Source organism: Microdochium trichocladiopsis, assembly GCF_020744255.1.
Source record: "Microdochium trichocladiopsis strain MPI-CAGE-CH-0230 chromosome Unknown B0I36scaffold_6, whole genome shotgun sequence".
Lineage (NCBI taxonomy): Eukaryota > Fungi > Ascomycota > Sordariomycetes > Xylariales > Microdochiaceae > Microdochium > Microdochium trichocladiopsis.
The window spans coordinates 2,286,069-2,305,536 of NW_025763549.1; the positions used below are offsets into that span (position 1 = coordinate 2,286,069).

At 56.7% G+C, this 19,468-nt stretch overlaps 7 protein-coding genes across 7 annotated transcripts; 3 read left to right on the forward strand and 4 right to left on the reverse strand.

Annotated features, from left to right (window-relative positions):
* The first annotated feature begins 660 nt into the window (after positions 1–660).
* On the forward strand, positions 661–1,519 carry B0I36DRAFT_133537 (uncharacterized protein). Its single transcript, XM_046148252.1, has one exon. It carries the CDS (start codon positions 760–762, stop codon positions 1,210–1,212), a length of 453 nt encoding a protein of 150 aa, XP_046011817.1. The 5' UTR covers positions 661–759; the 3' UTR covers positions 1,213–1,519.
* On the reverse strand, positions 1,331–2,256 carry B0I36DRAFT_215840 (histidine phosphatase superfamily; the record flags this gene model as incomplete). The annotated part of the gene is made up of 2 exons (XM_046148967.1): positions 1,331–1,515; positions 1,701–2,256. Coding segments are annotated over 2 exons (741 nt in total), but the record flags the coding sequence as incomplete, so codon positions are not given.
* Positions 2,257–4,455: 2,199 nt separating this feature from the next.
* On the forward strand, positions 4,456–5,228 carry B0I36DRAFT_364060 (uncharacterized protein; the record flags this gene model as incomplete). Its single annotated transcript, XM_046158896.1, has 4 exons — positions 4,456–4,468; positions 4,558–4,740; positions 4,828–4,917; positions 5,002–5,228. The coding sequence occupies 4 exons, from the start codon at positions 4,456–4,458 to the stop codon at positions 5,226–5,228; spliced, it is 513 nt and encodes a 170-aa protein (XP_046011819.1).
* Positions 5,229–5,939: 711 nt separating this feature from the next.
* On the reverse strand, positions 5,940–7,378 carry B0I36DRAFT_245480 (uncharacterized protein; the record flags this gene model as incomplete). The annotated part of the gene is made up of 2 exons (XM_046150159.1): positions 5,940–6,929; positions 7,058–7,378. The coding sequence occupies 2 exons, from the start codon at positions 7,376–7,378 to the stop codon at positions 5,940–5,942; spliced, it is 1,311 nt and encodes a 436-aa protein (XP_046011820.1).
* Positions 7,379–8,725: 1,347 nt separating this feature from the next.
* On the forward strand, positions 8,726–10,317 carry B0I36DRAFT_350390 (uncharacterized protein; the record flags this gene model as incomplete). The annotated part of the gene is made up of 2 exons (XM_046156883.1): positions 8,726–9,731; positions 9,842–10,317. 2 exons carry the CDS (start codon positions 8,726–8,728, stop codon positions 10,315–10,317), a joined length of 1,482 nt encoding a protein of 493 aa, XP_046011821.1.
* Positions 10,318–11,838: 1,521 nt separating this feature from the next.
* B0I36DRAFT_245806 (cutinase) lies at positions 11,839–12,514 on the reverse strand (the record flags this gene model as incomplete). Its single annotated transcript, XM_046150186.1, has 2 exons — positions 11,839–12,312; positions 12,374–12,514. The coding sequence occupies 2 exons, from the start codon at positions 12,512–12,514 to the stop codon at positions 11,839–11,841; spliced, it is 615 nt and encodes a 204-aa protein (XP_046011822.1).
* A 3,803-nt stretch (positions 12,515–16,317) lies between these two features.
* Positions 16,318–19,432, reverse strand: B0I36DRAFT_133594 (fungal-specific transcription factor domain-containing protein). The gene is made up of 4 exons (XM_046148254.1): positions 18,928–19,432; positions 17,949–18,796; positions 16,950–17,876; positions 16,318–16,845 (listed from the first exon to the last, which is right to left on the reverse strand). Exons 1-4 carry the CDS (start codon positions 19,181–19,183, stop codon positions 16,597–16,599), a joined length of 2,280 nt encoding a protein of 759 aa, XP_046011823.1. The 5' UTR covers positions 19,184–19,432; the 3' UTR covers positions 16,318–16,596.
* Positions 19,433–19,468: the final 36 nt, after the last annotated feature.

Consider the following 19,468-nt stretch of genomic DNA (forward strand, 5'->3'; position numbering starts at 1 on the left):
GGGTGTACTCTTTTGGGTCGGCCGCAAAAAAGTCTGGCGAGGGCCAAGGCCACACAGGCATGGACATGGGCGACGATTGGCAGCATCAGCATACGCCTGTCTCTGCAAATCAGCAGCAGGTGTGCACCAGCGTAGCTTCATTATGATTATTATTGCACACCACGCAGGCAGGCCTCCAAGACCCCTGGTCTGCACATCCCCTTCAGCTCGCGGCGGGCCGTGGACCGGCAGACGATTGGCCAGACGGCATCGTCGTCGGCTCCAGCATCCCGCCAAGCAGCGCCCTCCGTGTCGGCCTCATCTTCAGCCAGGCAAGTCCCCTTCATCGCTGCCCAGGTGGTGTCACTAACCACGTAGCAGCTCTGGCGGCGTGGCACACATGGCAACCGCAGACGAGACGAGCAGCCGAGCAGCCGAGCAGCCGAGCAGCCAGGCAGCCACAAGTTGCCCCTCTCCTCTCCCGTCCTTTTCTTCTCTTCTCTCGTTGCAGCCGCTGCTGCTTTCTGGCAATCCACTGCCAGTCGAGGAGCTTTGCTTTGGGGGCCAAACGCCAGACCCATGTCATCCCGCCATGATTACCTCAGGCAGCAACGGCTTCCGCCGGACATCTGCTTGGGGCCCCTCCTTCCCCCTCCGACCCGGCGCAGTGGCCGCCCGCCACCTCGCATGCACTGCTGACACCACAGCCTCCATCTTCCAATGTACCTCGTCGCAGGGTGCACCGCCCATTGCGGTACTTCGTGAGCCGTTGTTTCCTGCATGTATGTGGTGTATGTGGTGAGGGTGGTGTGTGTGGCAGCTGCACCTCCCAGGATCCTGCCGTTCCCCAAGTTCTGGTTCTCGGGCCCTCCGGTCATGTCCATGGGCGTCCCACGTGCGGTGATTCGCGGGTTTGCTTCCCTCGGTCGTCTGGCACAGGTACGTGTCATTTGGAGATTTGGCTCATGGCCTCGTAATGGCAGGCTCGACATAAGCACACCCCGGGCGTCGCCGCCGCCGCCGTCGTCTTCGTCACTCCGATTCGGTCAAGGCGCTCCACTGGATCTATCGTCTAGTAGCCTATGTGAAAATCTTCTAGGAATGCTCTTAGTCGTGCTCTCATGCGCATCAGATACGCCTCTAGTCGTCCCTCTCAAGCTGAGAGGGTGTCGAGTCCACGTCAGTCAACCCGACGGAAACGCCTACAGGTCAATCGTACGAGACTCAATCTGACGTCTCGTTGTGTCCTCCCTCTCATATTGCCCATGTCAAACCATCCCTTCACCGACAAATCGTTCAGACTCGATCACAGGTTCGCTGCAGACTGCAGCTCCTTCTCCAATTGCTTCGTCTGCTCGCTGAGACTGTTGCCAAACGCCTCGCGCATCTGCACCTGCTCTGTCGCCGTCAGAGGGGCCTGACTGCCCCTGCGCCGCCGCCAGCTTGGCTTCGTCTCCTGCAGCGACGCATTGGGATCTTGGCCCGACGGGTCCGCAAACTCGTAAGACCTCAGCTCCGTGTTGAACCACCCGGTGCCTGGAGAATCGGAAGTAAAAAGTCAGCTTGCCGAGCCATGCAATCCTCACTCACCGACCATGCTTCCCCCCAGGGGAGCGGGGCAGTGTGCTGAGAGAGTTTGGGGGCGGAAAATGAAACCTGTAAGGGATACCGAAGACTATTGTCCGGCACCGCCACACATGTCTCAACAAAGAGAAGCTTACCTCGGCCAGGCTCAATGTCGTCCCATTCCTCTGTTATAAAGTGCAGGATGCCTCCGTGGCTCACCACCACAATCTGCGCATCGTCGCCGAGTTTGCTAGCCAGGTCGCGGAGCCACAACCGCGCGTCCCGTGCCCGCGCCGCCAGCTTCTGCGGGGTGGGATAGTACTTGCTGGCGGGTGACTTGTCGTTCCAGCCCGCCGGCACGCACGAGAAATCGACCTTGTCACCAAACTCGGCCTCGAGCTTGTCCACGTCGGTCCCGAGGTCACAGGCATACAGCGACACCTCCTGGACGTCTGGGAGAGCTATCACCTTGCTGCCCGGTCGCCCAGATTCGGCCACTGGCGCAAACGAGAGCAAGCAGGTGTAGAGGGTTCGCCGCATGGGCGAGGCCACCAGTTGCGTGATCTTGTCGTGGTCGGGAAAGTTCTTGCAAAGCTCTGCACACTGTTCCTTGCCCAGCGGGGTCAGATCCGGGTCTCGCAGCTTCTGGTTCTCGAGGCTAAGATTGTGAAAGCCCTGCGCATGGCGGACTAGGTGGATGATGGGGGCCATGGCGGCAGAACTTGTTTCGTAGTTGGCGATTCAGGCCTCACAGTTGGCCAGGTGCTTCGGTTCAAGAGGATCTTGTCGAGGCGAAGGACGTCTGGTTGCTTCAGGTTGTCAGTGTGAATCTCGAGGCGAAGATCCAAAGCAGTCGCCATTTCCTTTAAGTCATTTTGTTATCCACTGAATCGTCCCGCTTTTTGGGCTACATCGTCACCGAGGCGAATGTTTGTCCTTTGTGACCAGGGCCAGCGATGATCGGCGACGGCACCGGCCCACTTGCTTGCTAGCAATCAGCTCAAGTGGCGTGCGTGGCCATTCAAGCACAGGTGCGTTGCTGATGTCAGTGACGCACACCGCTGCATTTTCACGTTGTACTCGACTCAGCAGAGGAACCGGTCTTGTTCATTCACACCAGCAGCGACCTTGGAACTCGCTCAAACGGGCATCGCCGCCCTGGACCATCGGCTGGTCTTGAGGGGGCTCCGTGGCGGAGGTGCTAAATCGAGATGCTCCCGAGGTCGAATCTGTGGTGCTGACACTGTGGAGTGGCCCACCTGAGTCACGACAGACCGGTCATCGGCACCGCCCAGGGCTGCCATGCCGTAGCTATCACGTTGGAGGGCACTCACAACCAATGACTTCCCACGTGCATCTGGTCCGACGGGCGAGCCAGTCCGTGATCACGAAGCTATAAGTCGGCTTTCCCTCAGTCCTCGCTGCGGTGTGGCCTGGCCACCCTATAATCTCTGGCATGAAAGCCATTGCCAAAACGTACACTGTCCTTTGATGCTGGTCAGGGTGCAGAATGCTGTATCTGCGCGCTCCGACGCGTCATCGCTCGTCTTGACGTTTTGTCAGGGCTGAAACGTCGTTAATGAAACCCCTAACCGGCAGGCGATGCATGTGTCCAGGACAAGCCAAGGTGCTCAACAGGGAGATCTTGTCTGTGAGTGGTTGTGGCAGATGCTTTTCGCTGGCCTTGGAGGGGGTGAAATTGCATGGCATCACGAGAATCAAATTGCTGGAGGCCAATGACGAAGCTCTCAGGCTATTTGGCCAGCGCTATCGGCAAGCTGACAGGGATGATGATGAAATGAAGTGGGACATTGCGCCCCGCCACTCAATAAGATGGACGGTTGAGACGCCCTTGGCGCCAACGTTGGCAGGAGTGTTAAATAGAGTCCGCCGCCACGTGCTGTCTATTTTGGTAAATCGATATGGCTAGGCCCAATGGGTAACAGGACAGGTAGACCAGCAGTGAACTCTCCAATGTGTATCAGTCGTGACATAGGTTATATTCAGGGCTGGGCTTTGGATGGACGCGCCAACAAAGGAGGCCCGGAGGGTGTTCAGGAGCAGGCGCTGGGGTTCCAACCAAAGAAGCGTGCTAGACCCCTGAGCTCCACCACCCTAATGTGCTTGGCCTTTAGACCCCTGAACAACCTTAACTTAATCAAAGAGACCACGACGCTCAAGCCGAATGCCTGCGACGTCCCAGTGGGCAGTCGTATCGTCAAATTGCTGGTGGCCTAGCAAGTCAAAGCGTAGTGTATGGTTTCAAGCGTCTCCAGTGTGCTTGAGAAAGGCCAAAGAGCCCGAGGCCATGTGCAAAGCTCGTCGTGCTCGCCTTCGCCTAAATTGGTTCGACGGTGGCCGCCACCTTGTGACGTGGGTTGCACAGGGCGCGGCTGCAGAGCGGGGTTTCCAGCTTGCTGCTCGAGGACTGGACATGCCGAGCAACTTGATTGCACGTCTCGTCAGATGATGGCCGGTGTGTCCTCCATTCAAATCAGCGCGTGTCAAAGAACGTCTCTGGTGGTGGTTTGTAGGGAGGCTTGAAGGCTGCTGCGCTGGCTGCCTGACTGCCTGGCTGGCTGGTGAGAAGAATGGAGGAAATGAGGAGGTCAATGTCGAGCTGGGGAGGTGCAGGTGTTCCCGCCGGGGCCCCTGCCGCGCCAGTTGACAGGCCTTGATAGGCCGGATTTCTTGTTGCAGATGACGACCTTCCCTGCGACCACGACTACGCCCCGACAGTATTTCTGGCACTAGACTCTCTCTGCTGGACTCTGCTCTGTCCGGCCTCCTTCTTCCCCAACCAGCACGAACTTCTCAACCACCACGCAATCTGCTTCTCGCCTCACCTCGCAACCCACTCCCAAGCGCTTATCCACCCTCTCATCCTCGGCTCGACACAACCTCGCTACAATGCCTGGCATTCGTGAGTCTTCACTTCTCGGACGCGTGCTCTGCCACGTGCGACGGCGCGCACAGCCCGCGCAAATGGGCACATCACTGACCAGCCCATAGCTCCGCACGCCCTCGATAACTTCAAGGCCAAGCTCAAGGCCGCCTTCGGCAAGAAGAAGACTCCTGCTGGTGCCAAGAAGACCGACACCGCGGCCACCCCCGCGGCCACCCCCGCGGCCACTGCCAGCACTCCTGCTCCTGCGACGACCCCTGCGCCCGCCGCTGCTGAGGCCACTCCCGCTGGTGAGCTGAGCCGCCCCCTTCTGGACAAAGACTTACGCTTCTGAAGCCCCGCGATGCAATTGCCTTGCTGACTTGTGTGGTTTCAAGCTGGTGCCACAGCTGCTGGTGCCGCCACGGCTGCCGCTGCCACTACTGCTGGTGATACCGCAGCTGCCAAGACCGAGACTCCTGCTGCCCGTAAGCATCCCTCTGAGATCATATGTCTCAATCATTGCAATAGCTGCGATGCGTACTCGAAAACTAATTGCCTGTTTGCCCTAGCCGCCGAGACCACCCCGGCTGCTCCTCCGGCAGCCCCTGCTGAAACCACGGCCGATCCCTCGGACACACCCGCGGCTGCGCCGGCTGCTGGCGAGGCTCCTCCTGCGGAGGCTGCTACGCCCTTCGAGACCCCGCTGGAGGCTCCTGCTGCTGCCACCGAGACTCCGGCCGCTGCCCCAGCTGCCCCTGCCCCTGCCGAGGCCAAGCCCGCTGCCACCACTGCCTAGAATGTGTAATCACTACGAGAGCTTGGTCAAAGTTGGCCGCTGATGGACAAGAGCACCCTTCTAGGCGCAGCAACAAGCATGAACGGTTTGTGCTGCGCCTGAGTGTGTACAAGACCAGGCCAAAGAGATTGACACACCCGTACGGAGCTCCAATCAGGATACAGGCTCCGTCTTGTTGTTTAATGGAGGATGGCGTTCTTTTCTGCAGATACCCTTGTGCAGGTGGCTGTTTGACCACCGACCACCGCACGTCCATAGCAAATTCAACTGCGATGCTTTATCGAGATCCGACCTTCCAAAACGCTTGTGCGAGCTGTTGTGCTAGTATGCCCGAGTTTGATGAGCATCGCCTTGGACTCGGACGAGGATGAAATAAAGGCATATGGCCAAGACTGGTATTTATCTCTTGACCGTCCTCGTGGTCTCTTTTATGCTAACTGGCCTTGACATGTTCGATTTAGTGGGGTAGTTATTACCAAGGCTTCCAAAGGCTTCTCAGTCTCGCCATTTGCGTTTGCATTGCTGCGCAATGTTGCACTGCTGACACCACTCCCTTACAACTATACACGGACAGTCATTTAATCCAAAGGCACATTCCTGGTGCGCAAGTCCTGGATTCCATGCTTCTCATCGTGGACAATTTCGTAGGGATACACCAAGCCTCAGGCTTCCAACTTCCCGCTGTCACCTCATTTTCTTTTCTCTCTCTTTTTACAGATCCACCTTGACAACAATGACATGGCTCGACACGAAGCCAGTGACATACAGCCAGCCCTTCCTCTTACCGCCTTCCTCTTTGGGATCAATGGCGACCAGCACGGCACCGCTGGCGCTCCGGATGCGCGACCCGTCGTCCTCAAAGAGGACCTTCTTGACCCACTCGCCGGTCCGCGTGTCCTTGCGCGCATACCATACGATGGACGGGTCGACGCCGGCCGGGTCGCCAAAGGTCTTCTTCAGGTCTACCGCGCGCGAGAGGCCGGGGAGGATCCATCCGGAGAGGTCGCCGTACGGGTCCGAGAAGTAGCTCGGGTTGTCGATGACCGAGTCGAACTCGACGACTTCGGTGAAGTTGACCACCTTGGCTGACGATGATGATGATGATGATGATGATGATGCCTTGACCACGTTGCCCAGCCGGAGCCGGCCGCTCGCGCAGCTGGTAATGGCAATCTCGCTAGTCCCCGGCCGGCCGTGCCCGATGCCGTTGTTGTTGTGCAGCTTCTCCGTCGCGACACTCGCCGTGACGCCGCCGACCTCCTTGCCGGGCACGGTGCGGAGGTACACGGTGCTCGTCCAGGCGGCGCCGAACCACAGCTCCTCGACGCTGCGCAGGCGGCCCTCGCGGTGGAAGTGGTCGTTGGTGACGAGCAGCTCGTTCGGGCTGCCGCCGACCGCGACGACGTCGTTGGGCGTCACGACCGCCGGGTCCCAAACCGAGCGCATGTGCCGGGCGATCGAGGAGCCGATGATGTAGTGCAGCACCTCGATCTGGGAGCGCGCCTTGGGGATGCCCGCGGTGCTGGCGCCCTTGGCCAGCGCCGAGAGGTAGTGCGGGTTGGGCAGGTGGTTGATGGCGATGATGTAGACGGCGCTCGAGCCGTCGTCCTTGTCCCATTCCGTGTCGGTGACGACGTCGATGCCGTGGGTGATGAACGGGCCTTTGTAGTGGACTATGTTGACTCTTTCTGCTGTCCGTGTCTGTTGCCCGTATCGTATCGAGTTAGTTCTCTGGAGGAATGACAAAAAAGGGACACGAGGGTGTTCTGTATATTGTGTCTTTTGGGGACAGTGCGCGGGGGGGGGGGAGAAAAAGAAGAGAAACTGACCTTTGGGTCAATCACAAACAGCGCGCCCTCGGACTTGTCGACGCCAGCCGTGTCGAAGTGGACGAGAGGCGGGAACCAGGACAGCCGGGACTCGAGCGACTGCTCGCAGGCCGTGAAGATGAGGCCGCTGTCGGCGTGGTACGCAAGATCCTCGCAGACGCCCGTCTCCTCGAGCGTGACGACCGACTCGTAGACGCCCGCCACGGGTGTCCTGGTGATGCCAAGCACGGTGACGCCGCGGGCAATGCCCGGGCCGTAGGTCGTGGCGATGTAGCCGAGGGGCACGGAGAGGAGGCCCACGAGGAGCGCGGCACGAGCCATTGTGGATTGAGTTGCAATTGGTTGATGTGGGAGCAAATTCGGCTATTGTGAGGAAGCGATCAACAGCTCAGTCAACGTATTGGAGGAATATTGGAGGAGTATTGGAGAGGATAACAAGCGTGGAATTGAGCTCAGACGAGCTTCAGTCGAGCTTGGACGCAGCGGATCGAGCCGAGGGACAAAATGGAGGAGGAACCCCGCGCCACGCCTTTCTCCGCTAATGGCTTTCAAGGTTTAGCGGTGATAGGGGAAGCTGTAAGATGCGGAGTCAGGAAATAAGCCGCTAAATAGTTGGAGATGCCTTGGGAACGTCACCTGGGGGGAGAAGACAAGCTTTTGAGGGGTTCGGTGGAGGAGGACCACTGGGGGGCCACAACTGATCTGAAACAAAGCCACCTTCCCAACAAAGAGTGCATCCATCCATGGCGCCAGGTTGCGGATCTCTCATGCATACCCAAAGTTCGCTCAGTAGTAACTTGCTCTCCTCGCCCAGGCGAGATTGGCAGAGGCGTTGGCTAGACGGGTTGTCCGGGCCTTGAGATGAAGGTCGGTTGAGGAGGGCTCGCTCCAACGTGGAAACTGCGGGGAAAGTGCCACTTCAGATGACTACGATTAGCGCGCTGACTTGCAGGTGAGTTGCTCATTTGCAACAATGACAACCTGCACCACAAGGCGTGCAGAGCAAGATCTTGTCGACGTCCGCAGTCGCCAGCATGACAATGGCCCCTTGGACACCTGGGCAACTTTGGCAAGGCTGTCTGTCTCACACATGCACCTCCTATGTCCACAAGCCAAAGACACCCCTACAGTCTCGCAGGCCCCGTCCAACTAAGCAAACTTCCACTTTGGGCATGCATTCTCTGCTTACTGCGTGCCCGTGTATTTATTGCCTTGCCTGCATGGCGCATCTCACCCCAGATCACCCACGCCAGGCCACTGACGTCAGGCCCGCTGCTGGGGATAACGTTACCTGATACAGAATGCTTCCAATCTTGCACCGCCTGGCTGGCTGGCTGGCCATGACCTGCAGCAAATGATGTGCATCTGCACGGCAGACACATGCCTTCATTATTTATCAAGACCTAACCTCTTCTGCAATTCTTTTCTGAGCATCGCTTTACACACAATCGCGACCTCGTCAAGTACAAGCATTGTTGTAGCGCCCGCGCGAATCAGCGGCGTTCTTGGGTTGCATCCGATTCATTCGACGATCGGCCCATCCAGTCCCACCCCGCTTTTCTTTTTTTGACGACATCAGATGTTCAGTCTCGAGATAAGCTTACTGGCAGCGACTTCCCACAGTCAATAGCACAGGCAGAAGGAGCACGCCGGCAGGCCTCGGCAGCCATGAAGCGGTCCCGCTACGAGCAGGATCCGGACGGCGACGTGGACTTCGTGCTGCGGGACCCGGACGGCCTGAGGCGTGAGTGGCCAGAGGGCTACCCCCCAAAGAGGCAGAAGACTGAAGATGCCCTGCCATCAGCGACATCAGCGACATCAGCGCCCGAGCCCAGCCAGCACCAGCTCCAGCAGCACCACCATCATCACCACTACCACACTCGCTACAGCAACCAGTCGGCCAATCCGCAAGCGAACCCGTCACCGCCACCACCACCACACGCCGCCGCCTCGCTGGCTCCCTCGGAGGGCGACGAGGACTATGACGAGGATGAGGACCTGCAAGAGCACCCGCCCAAACGTTTCCGCGTCTCCTCGCGGCACTTGTCCCTCGCCTCGCCCGTGTTTAGCCAGATGCTCAACGGGCCCTGGAAGGAAGCCACCTCCTTTGCCGCCAGCACCAACGCTTCCACGTCTGCCTCTGCTGGTCCTCAACGCCGCGAGATCGAGGCGTCAGAATGGGACACGGACGCCACGGTGATCCTGATGGATATTATCCACGGACACTTCAGCCAGGTCCCCCGGACCATCAGCCTCGTGATGCTGGCCAAGGTGGCCATCCTGGTGGACTACTACAAGTGCCACGAGATCGTCAGCGTGTTCTCGGGGCCGTGGATCGAGAGGCTCAAGAGGGAGGCTGCAAGTGCGGCAGCGGGGTCTGACCGTGGTAGCGGGATTGGCATTGGCATTGGCGGAGGCAGTAGCATCGCTGCGGGCAGCTACATCGGCAGCGGCGGCATATCCGGAGGGGGGGTGGTAGCAGGACTACTGCCATCACAATCAACCGGCAGCAGAGGGTCCAGCGGGATATGGCAGGATGACTGCTTCCTGTGGCTGTTTGTGTCGTGGGTGTTTGGCGACGACAGGCTCTTCTCCGCCATGGCCGACACGTTCCTGCGCAAGTCGCCGCTGCCAGTCAGCTCCAGTGCGTTTCCGCTGCCGGAGGGCATGCTGAGTAAGTCTTTGGGTGTTTTCTTTTCACTTTTTTCCTTTATCCACGGCTCTTTCCATGGAAGTGAATGTCAATGATAAACCGCGACTGACTTGACTCCCACCCCACAACAGCCGCCTTAGACTCTGCCCGCGACGAAGCAATAGACCAAGTCCTCGCATCCATCGACAAGCTGCGCAACGACCTGTGCGACGGCCGCGGCAACTGCCCCTACGGCCTCCAGTACGAGTGCTCGTCGATGGTCCTGGGCTCTCTGATCAAGGGCCTGCGCTCTCTCGGTCTTTCTCCGCCTGCCCGCTCCGTGGACGGCGGACACCCCGTGGGCTGCAGCCTGCTCGGCATGCAGGCGTCGTTTGCCCGGCTCAAGCGGCCCGTATGGTACAATATGGTTGCGTCGTCGGTGTCGAACAGGGGCGTGGTGGCGCACCAGTGCAATCTGAGGTCCAGGCTAGACGCGCTGGTCAGGGGCGTTCTTGAGGGGTTGCCCAAGTTCCAGCTCGAAGACTTTGCGACGAGCGCGTTGAGGGCACCGAGTCAGGAGGGCGGGCTTGCTGTGGATGGGAAGTCTGACGGAGGCGGAGCTCAATAAGTGTGCCCCAGCAGTGGGTGTTGGGGTGCTTGGAAGCAGACTTTCGGAGGTAGAAAGGAGGTAGTGAGACCAAGCAGCGTTGAGTCGCGGGTTGAGCTGCGTATCCTGGATATCAGCAAAGAAGCACTCTTTCAGCAAAGTCTTCTGAATGCGGACGAGGTGCTGTCATCTTTCTCCGACACGCTTCAAAGATCAGCAGATAAATCGTTACCGATGTGATCGCGAGTGTCACAAAGCCTGCAGAGAGACAACTCAAGCCTCATGAGCAATCTCCTCAGCATTCTGGCTTCCAAATGAAGTTGAAATGCCTCTGTGTGAGTCGCTTCCATCTCTTCGGCAGCTCCTGTCGCTTCGCCGTCTCGCTGCGTCTTTTTCAATTGCTCGGATCAAGGGAAGCCGAGACTTCGGGCAGGAGAGGAGGAGGTAAAACTGAAGTCCGTACCCGCATCAGCGATAGAAGAGCCAACATAGGAACGGGAAGAAGGCAAAAGATCAAGTCTGGTGGACACTTAGCATGCCCATAACGCGGAGGTTCTCCATGTTCAGGCGTTGTACGTATGTCCAAGTCCGGAGTGACCGTGGGTGCGCGGTTCTTGTGCGCGCCTGCAGAGGGCGGCTCAATTCGATTTAGCCACGGACGGGACCTTCAATGCAATCGCCGAAGCCCCCCAATACCTGGGAGCCGGCGGGAGCAGGCGGTCGTGTACTGGTGGGCGCGTGCCGTCGATCCAGGGAGGCGTCATGTTCCACTGGAGTATGTCTGGCTAGCTAGGCAGTTGAGCGCATGGGCCATGGTCAAAGCTTGAGAACAGGAGGGAAGCGGCCGTCAGAAAACTATGCAGAACATGTTGCGGGGGAAGCTGATATTAGCACAAAGTGGTTAGGACAATGGTGAAGGGTTGAGTTCTATACAATCGGGTAGTTGATATTGGTTCAACACTCCTCGCACGGACAACGTGGAGTTTGCTACTAGTCCGTATTTGGCCTTTCAGTGCGCCCAATCAATGACCGCTTTCCTCCAGTCTTTGATACCTCTGTGTCGTCACAGTAGTCACGTGCCAGTGACTATAGTTCTTCCATGGTCGAATCAAATTTACGCCATTGGCCGAGTTGATGAACGACTTTTTTCAGCTGAATCCTGGGTCACAACGTACATATCTCATGTTATTTCCAAGTCGATGATATAGACATAGATTTGTTCTCAAGAAAAGTTATGTACAAGAGAAGGGGGGTAGTAGAAGACATGAAAAGTTAAAAGTGTCCCCGTTTCCTAGCCATATTCCAACATCTCCATGCTCCTTTTGTGTGCAGATGAGGTCCCAATAGTAATATGTACATAATTTCAAAGCTCGCCTCTCCTGCTTCTTTTCGTGCTGAAAAAATCGACCTTCTCCGTTCTTTTTTGTCCTACTGCTTGTGTCGTCAAAAGTCATGATTTGCATAATCGTTTCCCAAAAAGCTCATCCCTCATGAACGTCTCTGTCCCTCAGAAACCTTTTTTTTTTCCAGAGGCGAATTATTTCATGCCTTGCTGATGATGAAGTCGGCGCCCTGGGGAGCAAGCGGGGCGTAGTTGCTGTGGGCGGTGGTGATGATGAGGGTGCCGCTGCAGACGAGGTCGCCGGACCGGCAGATGATGAGGGTCTTGGAGGCGTCAAAGTTGGGGATCTTGCCGCCGTCCTGCTGCTTCTGGGTGTCGCCAAAGGTGACGGCCGCCTTGATCTGGTTCTTGACGGCCGTCGAGAGCTGCGACACGGCGCGGTGGACGAGGGCGGCGCCTTGCGAGTAGCCCGAGACGAAGATGGCCGAGTTGGGGCACTTGGCCGCGCCGGCGGTGATCTGGTCGGCGAAAGCTTTGGCCTCGGAGGAAGGGGCACCGCCAGAGGCGAGGTTGCCAAGGAGAGACGCAGAGTAGGGGACACCCTGACCGGCGACGTTGGCGGCACCAAGGCCGGCCTTGACGAGGTCGATGAGGGCAGGGCCAGGGTTGTCACCCTTTTTTCAGACTTGTCAGCATGATGCTGTGAGAGGGTGCCAGAGCAGACTATAGACTTACGACGTTGCCAGCCTGGCTAGTGCCGCGGGCGAAGAAGAGGATATACGGGCGGCAGCCGCCGTTGTCCAGCTCGCTGATGCTCGTGTAATCGGCGCGAACCTCAAGACTGAAGGCGTCCTCAATGGTGAGGTGGTTGGCCATGGCATCACGCTCGCCCAGCGGCGAAGCGGCGGCAATCGAGGCCAGGAGGGCGAGGGTGGCAGCAGAGAACTTCATGTTGACGGCGTTGGGTCTGTGAGAGGAAAGTGCTTGTTTCTGACAAGGGGAAGAAGCAGTTGGTGCCAGATGGGTTAATTAGAGCAACAGAGCGGGCAGCGAGTATGAGGACGAGCCGAGAAGCTTGGTTCTACTGAACTGTGGAGAATAAGAGCCCGACTAAGCCTGAGGTTGAGGCGGTGAGGACATATTTATATTGTCAGGCATCGATGTTGAGATGGGATCCTCACCTCCAAAACGAATCGATTGAGTGCCAAGGTCCGTCGTTCCATCAGCCACTTGTCAGGTGAGCTTGGCGGCAACGACGGTGGGCTTTACCCCAGACGCCATGGGATTGCCAGGGCCGTCGATGATGCCGGCTTGGACATTGGGAGTGAACCCCGGTCAGCATCGCATTTGCAACCATGGCTTGCCATGAGTGCCATCACGCGGCGATGCTGCAAGTTGTTGAGTGCCGGCATGAGGTTGCCCAGCTGACGCCAGGATGGCCCTCCGACCTGCCCTGTTCAGGTCCTCGTCGTGGGATCCGAAAGAGGACCGAAATGGGAAAGGGTGGTGTCTTGCAGGGGTGCTTCCAAGTCCCTGTCGACCGCCATGCAGCCATATTACCCTCGAAGCATGTCCTCTCTCCACGCAGGATGCTTGGGATAGTGCCCTTGACATGTGACAGGCACAGTATTGGAGGCCATGGGTGACCAGAGCACCAGTCGGGGGAGCACCCATTCGATCCAGCCAGGAACTTCGGTAATCTACAGCCGCTCCTTCTGATCTGCGAGAGCAGCGGGTACGCGAACGGCATGGATTCGCAGGAAGCCAGCCTCGTGAAGCGCCCCCGCCGGCAGGGAAGCTTGCTAGAGCGTCCTGGTCGATCTGTGGGGGCGACACTCAACAACATCACCGAGTTCTTGACTCGTTATTGTAGCCCCGGCTTGGAATGCAAACTGGCCGGGGAACAGGCGGCCAGACAATGGCTCAGATGGAGAAACGTGGGCCAGCTGTACCCAGCCTCGACGTATGGGCAGCACTCGATCGTGTCCCTTCGCCGCAGTAAGGTAGCATCATGTGCTTCCGATGTATGCCGGCGAGGCGGGTTGGAGGAACGACGTGGCTGCTATAATTGACATGGTCTTTGGAGAAGAAAAGAAGAGCCGACGCTACGATGACCCGCTATACTGATTCAAGTTACCTGGCCGGTAGTAGTGCGCCATGATACCCAGCCAGCTCGGGAGGGTCTGCCGGAACGGTATAAGCCACGGCGAGTGTCAACGGCGACGCAGACTTGGTCACAGCACGACCCCGCGCTGCTACAAGGGGAAACCCAGGCCATTGTCGAAGTCTCGAGGCCCATTGGGCGCTGTGGATGACGGGCCGTGTGCATCAGACTGGGACAGCGCCAGCCAAGTTGCAATAATGCCACGACCCCCTGCCTCTGACAAGCCCTGCGCATCACGAGGCCGCAACACATAATACAGAGTTCTGCACCCTGTCCTCTCTAGCGTGGCATCCTGCAGGCAATGCGCCCTCTTCTGGCTGGCGTCCAGCCCGCTCCGTCCCGCCCAGCCAGCTCGGTTTGCTAACTTGTCCTGGACACCCGATCGCCTCTTCTCCGCATTTTCCAGTTCGTCTAGAGCCCTCTGTGGCGTTCTTCCCCACGTGCAACGACTTGGTGCATCAAGCCTCAAGGTTTCTATTCACCTGCCTCATCTGAACTTTCTGGAGGCTCCCAACAAAAAATGCCAAAGACCCATGGCCCCTCCGTCTTGACGGGTGACGGGTCCTAGGGTCCCTGCCCTTAACTCGGATTTGTTATCATTACCAAGGAATCAGACCGCCCAGCGACAAGTGGACCAGCCTGCCTGTAACCGGCAACCCTCGCGACTGGGTCTGCCTCTTCAGCGCGGCGAGTCAGCCGCGGGCTGCCGTTGCAATTGCAGCTGGTTCATGGCTCGGGGCTGTGTGCCGCGTTTTGAGCCGCATGGGAAATGAGCATTTCCAGCCGCAAAAGCAACGAACAAAGGGCCACGTTTTTGTTATCTCTTTTGGTCTTCAATCCGACCGGTCAATTGCCGGTTGCTCCAACAGAAGCACTGACGCTGCCATGTCTTCGGCTCCGCTTCAAGTGCGAGGCCACGGGCCATCTGTCCACAGTTCCCCGCCTGGACCCTCTGGAGTTGAACCTGGTTCTCACTATCACGCCTCGGTATAGTTAGTAGTCCTGGGCGACCATGTTCAATCACGGAGCCAGATCTCACATCCGCCCAACTGCCCCTCCAGGTCTTTTTGCGCTGCATGCTTGACAAGTGACACACTCTCCCTAAGTGACTTTCCCTCAACCAAGGCGTGCGCCACCCCAACTTGATCTTCCTGGCAGCGATTGCTTGGCAGACGATCATCAGATCAGCCGTCCATCAGGACAGGCAACTTCCCCGCACTACAGAGCCCTGCCCGGTGAGCAGGCCTGCGCGAGGTGGGAAGCGGGCAACGTCTTCATCGTGATTTTCGATCGACGGCCGACGTGCAGCCACTCGCAGGCGCATCGGCCCGCCGGCGACATCTTTCCCCAAACTGTCTCCATCACCCGGATCTAGTCTCCAATTCTCTTTTGTCACTTGGTCACTTGCAGTAGGAGCTGCCCGAGGCTGCAATTACGTCAAAGGTTGACCGACGCACGGGGGAAGCATGAGGAACTTGCAGGATCTCGCTCGGTGTCACATCCCCCGGACCACGTGGTGCACACGAATGGCTGACGCGTCAGCGCAAGTCTGGATGTGTGCTTGCCCCCTCTCCAGACTGCCATTTTTCGCGTAAAGAGGAGTGCTTGATTGATTGATCCCATTAACTGATGCATTCATGCGACAAGCGGCACCCCCACGGAGACAAGGCAAGATCCTATGCACTGGGGACCAGCAGTGCGAGTCATTGCTTGACCTCAAGCTTTGTGGCGTAGTTTGTGAGTATTCGAGACGTTGGGGGCCATGTTCCCTGCAATCTGTCGACTCTTGAGATGAACCAGGAATACCCGTCAGATGCCAAAAGTCTAGCAAGGACAATCCTGGATCCATGCACAATGCCTGGCTGCAGGGCATTTGCCAGCTGCTCCAGGATGGGCTGTGTGCATGACACCCCGGCCTTCCCAAATCTTCCTTAGGTATCTTCCTCAGGCACGACCCTCCTATTCGGGACAGCTCTCCATCGTGCTTTCGTGGTTGGGCCAAGAACGCCCAAGAATTTGCATTACCCTCTTGGATTGATGAAGATGATTCTGGCTGGATCAAGCATGTTTTTCACCAAGCAATACTCATTGGAGATACAACTATTTGTCAATGAACTACGAGGCGCAGGATAATGACAAAAATCAAGCCATATATCGGCTCGTTGTGCCCGATAGAGGCACTAAACCACAACCAGTACTCGCAGCTATCACCCACCGTGATAACACTTAGTATAATGCAAGTGCGATTCGCGAGGACTGATCTCGAGGATATTGTGTTGGAGAAAATCGCTAGTGGGCTGTTTAAGCAGAGATCCCCGGGCTACTTGTATTCACGCCAGTTTCACATTCCCGAAAGCGACAAAGCACTTAAAAGTCCGGATTCCCTATATCCACTTGTGAACAATTCAAAATACATCCAATCCCAGCTCGACCTGAACCATCGAAACCATATGGGCCACGGTCTCGCCGAGGAGCATAACACGCGTCCTCCCCATGAGTCGCCGTAACACACATGCGAGCTTGGAAGAGTAGCAATTAGAATAACACGCTCATGCATAGTACGGTTGGGTTGATTTCTTTCTGGAATCTATCTTGTTCAACTGGAAACCAGGACTCAGGCGCAAGAACCTCATTGGCAAATAGTCTTTCTTTTGCATGATACAAATACTGCCTACGGTTATTCCTGGCTACCCGCTATTGCTATTCAAACAAAAGCTCCTGCGCCCTACATGCTTTGCAAATGCCCAAATCTATAGTTTTCTGGTTATCGTAACTAACATTTCGTCGTGATGCTTTAGGTCAAGCTAAGAAGAAAGCCACCAAGCATAAACATTGGCCGTTCCCAAGGATACGATTCCACGGTGCAAGCCTTAACTGGCTCTGCTTGATGTCGTTTCTGCCTCCGTTTACGGCCCGGAAGTTTTGGAGGTTGAATCATGGAAGGGTTTGAGAGGTTTGCACTGCTGCTCCGTGGGTTCTCGTCTTGTTTTAGATCGTGGCAACGCCAGACATGCTCGATCACGGCACAGGCCGGTGGAATGCTCTATCCACCCCCCCAAGAAGATATCGTGGTCAGCTCATGAGAATGTAAATGGAGGGTTTGACAATCGCAATTGCTAGCATGGAGGCGTGCCGCAGCGGACATACCCCGAAAACCCGCGGAACCTGGAATTTCTCCAGGATGCTCAACACCCGCAACCGACCCTCCTCGGAGACGATGGAGCAGCCAGCTATGAATATAGGCCAGATAGGTAGTGCTGCTGTTACTTGTTCCTTGTCGCAGATCATCTCAACTGTGGAGATGATTTTCTCAATGTACTCTTCTCGGCTTGTGGTACCTGGCGATTTCAACTCTGGAAAGCGGAGAGCGCATGTATCTTCGAGAAGCAACAGTGCGGCGAGCCTGTTCGCTTCTGCCGTGGCCAGGATGACCTCCAACCGGCTATCAAGGCTCCCCTTTCCGTGGAAGCTCTCATTGTTGGCCTGTGCTAGGTATGCGTCGTAACTCTGACCAGGAGCCAGCTGTATCAGAGACTCAAGATTGCTGCGTATTCTTTCAACAATACTCGCGACATGATCCATCTCCCTGGATTCAGAGCCATTTGAGAGATCACAAATCTCGTTGATGAGGAGAAGAAGAGAGTTGCTGAAGCCTTGGAAGCACTCAATATAGTCCGATGCCGCGGTGTCGTCGTGTGATATAATGTCCTCAGCAGCAACTGAATCGGTAAGAGCGTCGACTTCATACCCTGAGAACAATTGCATCAATATGTTTTCCTCGTCCATGCTCAATGCATCGCTATTAGTGCTCGACGATTGACATCGAGTATCGACTTCTCGTGGCCAGGAGTCGGCAAGGAGGTGTTTGGACAATGTGCGATCGGAGTTGGATATGAATTTGTCGATTCTGAATGTTGCCTTGGCCATGACAAGATGATAGACTAGATACTGCCGACAAAATTGTATCAGTCGTGAGGCATACCCGTCGCGTGTATCATAGTCAGATCTGGCATCGAGTATGCCAGCAACACCTTTTAGGTGGCTGATCCATGTAGGACGACAGTAATCAGCAATCTTGGGAATGAGGACAGTATTAGTACATGCTCCTAGACAACTTGTCTTAAATACATTGATTTGACGACTCACATCACACCAGCAGAGGATCATCGTGCATGCCAGTGCCTCAAGCCATCTCGTTGAGTCCTCGAATATAGACTGCAAGAGCTGCCCCAGGCCGGCTAGCACTCGTTGTCGGTGAAGGAGAGCCTTTCGACGATATCTTGGATCGGTGAGGGAGAGTTTTGTCGCGGCTACACTCAGGACTGCAGACAAGGTGCTCTCCGAAAAGGCCGTCATCGGCATAAAGACATAACGGAAATGGTTGTGATGCTCGTCGTCCACCAGGCTAGCTTTCGCGCATACGACTTGATTGTAGTACTGTAGTATGTGGCAGTCCATCTCGTCGACAGGATGAGCCAGCCCAGTCAAATTCAGTGGCGCAGCTGGCGTCATGTTTGGCCAAGTTTTCTTGCGTTGCGAGGTAGATATTCTGTGTCGCAATGCTCGGTCTGGTGAATGTGCAACGCATGGGTAGTTGAAAAGCTCTTCTGGCGAGAAATTATTGTCCTTGTGGGCTTCCGAGCCTTCCGCAGCCGGCACATCGACACCATTCGCGTCGCAGTCGGAATACTCATTGACGAGAAACTTGGAGATATGTCTCGTGCTGGTGTTGAGGAAGAAGGTGACTGGTTGGGAAGGCCGGGAACACAATGATGTTGACAAGGTCTTGACAGGAGTCCGGCTCTTGTCAGCATGCTGACTCTGGCTTTGTCGTTCTGCAGGTGCTGCCTCTGTCTTGGAGTGAGTTCCTGACCACACGCCTTCCCGCCCGTGGCAGATGCCTCGAGCAACAGAGTCCTCCACCCACTGCAGGCGGATCCCGTACTGGCAAGACAGGCCACGCTTGGTGCATTTCTGGCATGTTGGCCTCGCCTCTGTTGCGGAACAGGCTGTCAGTATACCATCCGTATCGTGGCCAGGATTGACGGGATTGGCTGCCGCAGGTGGCAAGGAACCAAGATCCTGGAAAAAGTCAAGCCGAGCGCGGCAGGGGGTCCCGTCCTACCATCACATTTCACACCTCGGCCACGGCATGCCCAGCAACCAGTCCTCGTCCTCTGGCTGCCTCGTTCCAATGCCTTCGAGGACCCGGGGTTGGCTTTGGATTCGGCAGGACATCTCATGATTCCTAGAGGCCGGAAATAGTAGTCGAACCACGTGGGCGGAGTAGCATGTGATAATGGATGAAGAAGTGATGGACATGACGCACCTTGACATTGACAGGAAATGGGCTGAAGAAGGGGCGAAATCGGGCCCAGCATGGGTCACGGCTTCCCCTGGAACGCGGGGAAGCAGGCCCACGCGGGCCCACGGGAGGGCTAGTGAGGACCCAAGAGATAAGCGGCGCTGCTGCTGATTGGACGTGGTGCGGTTGGCAGCTATTTTAGTTCCAAAATCTCTGAATTAAGTCAGTGCCCAAAGGCACGTAGCCATTGCCTGCGCGTAGTTTCTCTGCAATTCTACATCAACTAATAGCATGTCTGAGAAGTGGAGGGAGGGGGCGGGGAGCTTGATTGCATGGAAGGAAGAGACTGCCGTCGGAAGCG

What these genes read in the sequence shown, in the direction of transcription:
- B0I36DRAFT_133537 (XM_046148252.1), top strand. Translation starts at nt 760, where the DNA reads ATGTATGTGGTGTATGTGGTGAGGGTGGTGTGTGTGGCAGCTGCACCT.
- B0I36DRAFT_133594 (XM_046148254.1), bottom strand. Translation starts at nt 19,183, where the DNA reads ATGCTGGGCCCGATTTCGCCCCTTCTTCAGCCCATTTCCTGTCAATGT. An exon ending in CCGAGGTGTGAAATGTGATG is followed by an intron (nt 18,797 to 18,927) that starts GTAGGACGGGAC and finishes GTTCCGCAACAG; the next exon opens with AGGCGAGGCCAACATGCCAG. An exon ending in AGGTTCCGCGGGTTTTCGGG is followed by an intron (nt 16,846 to 16,949) that starts GTATGTCCGCTG and finishes GGGGGTGGATAG; the next exon opens with AGCATTCCACCGGCCTGTGC.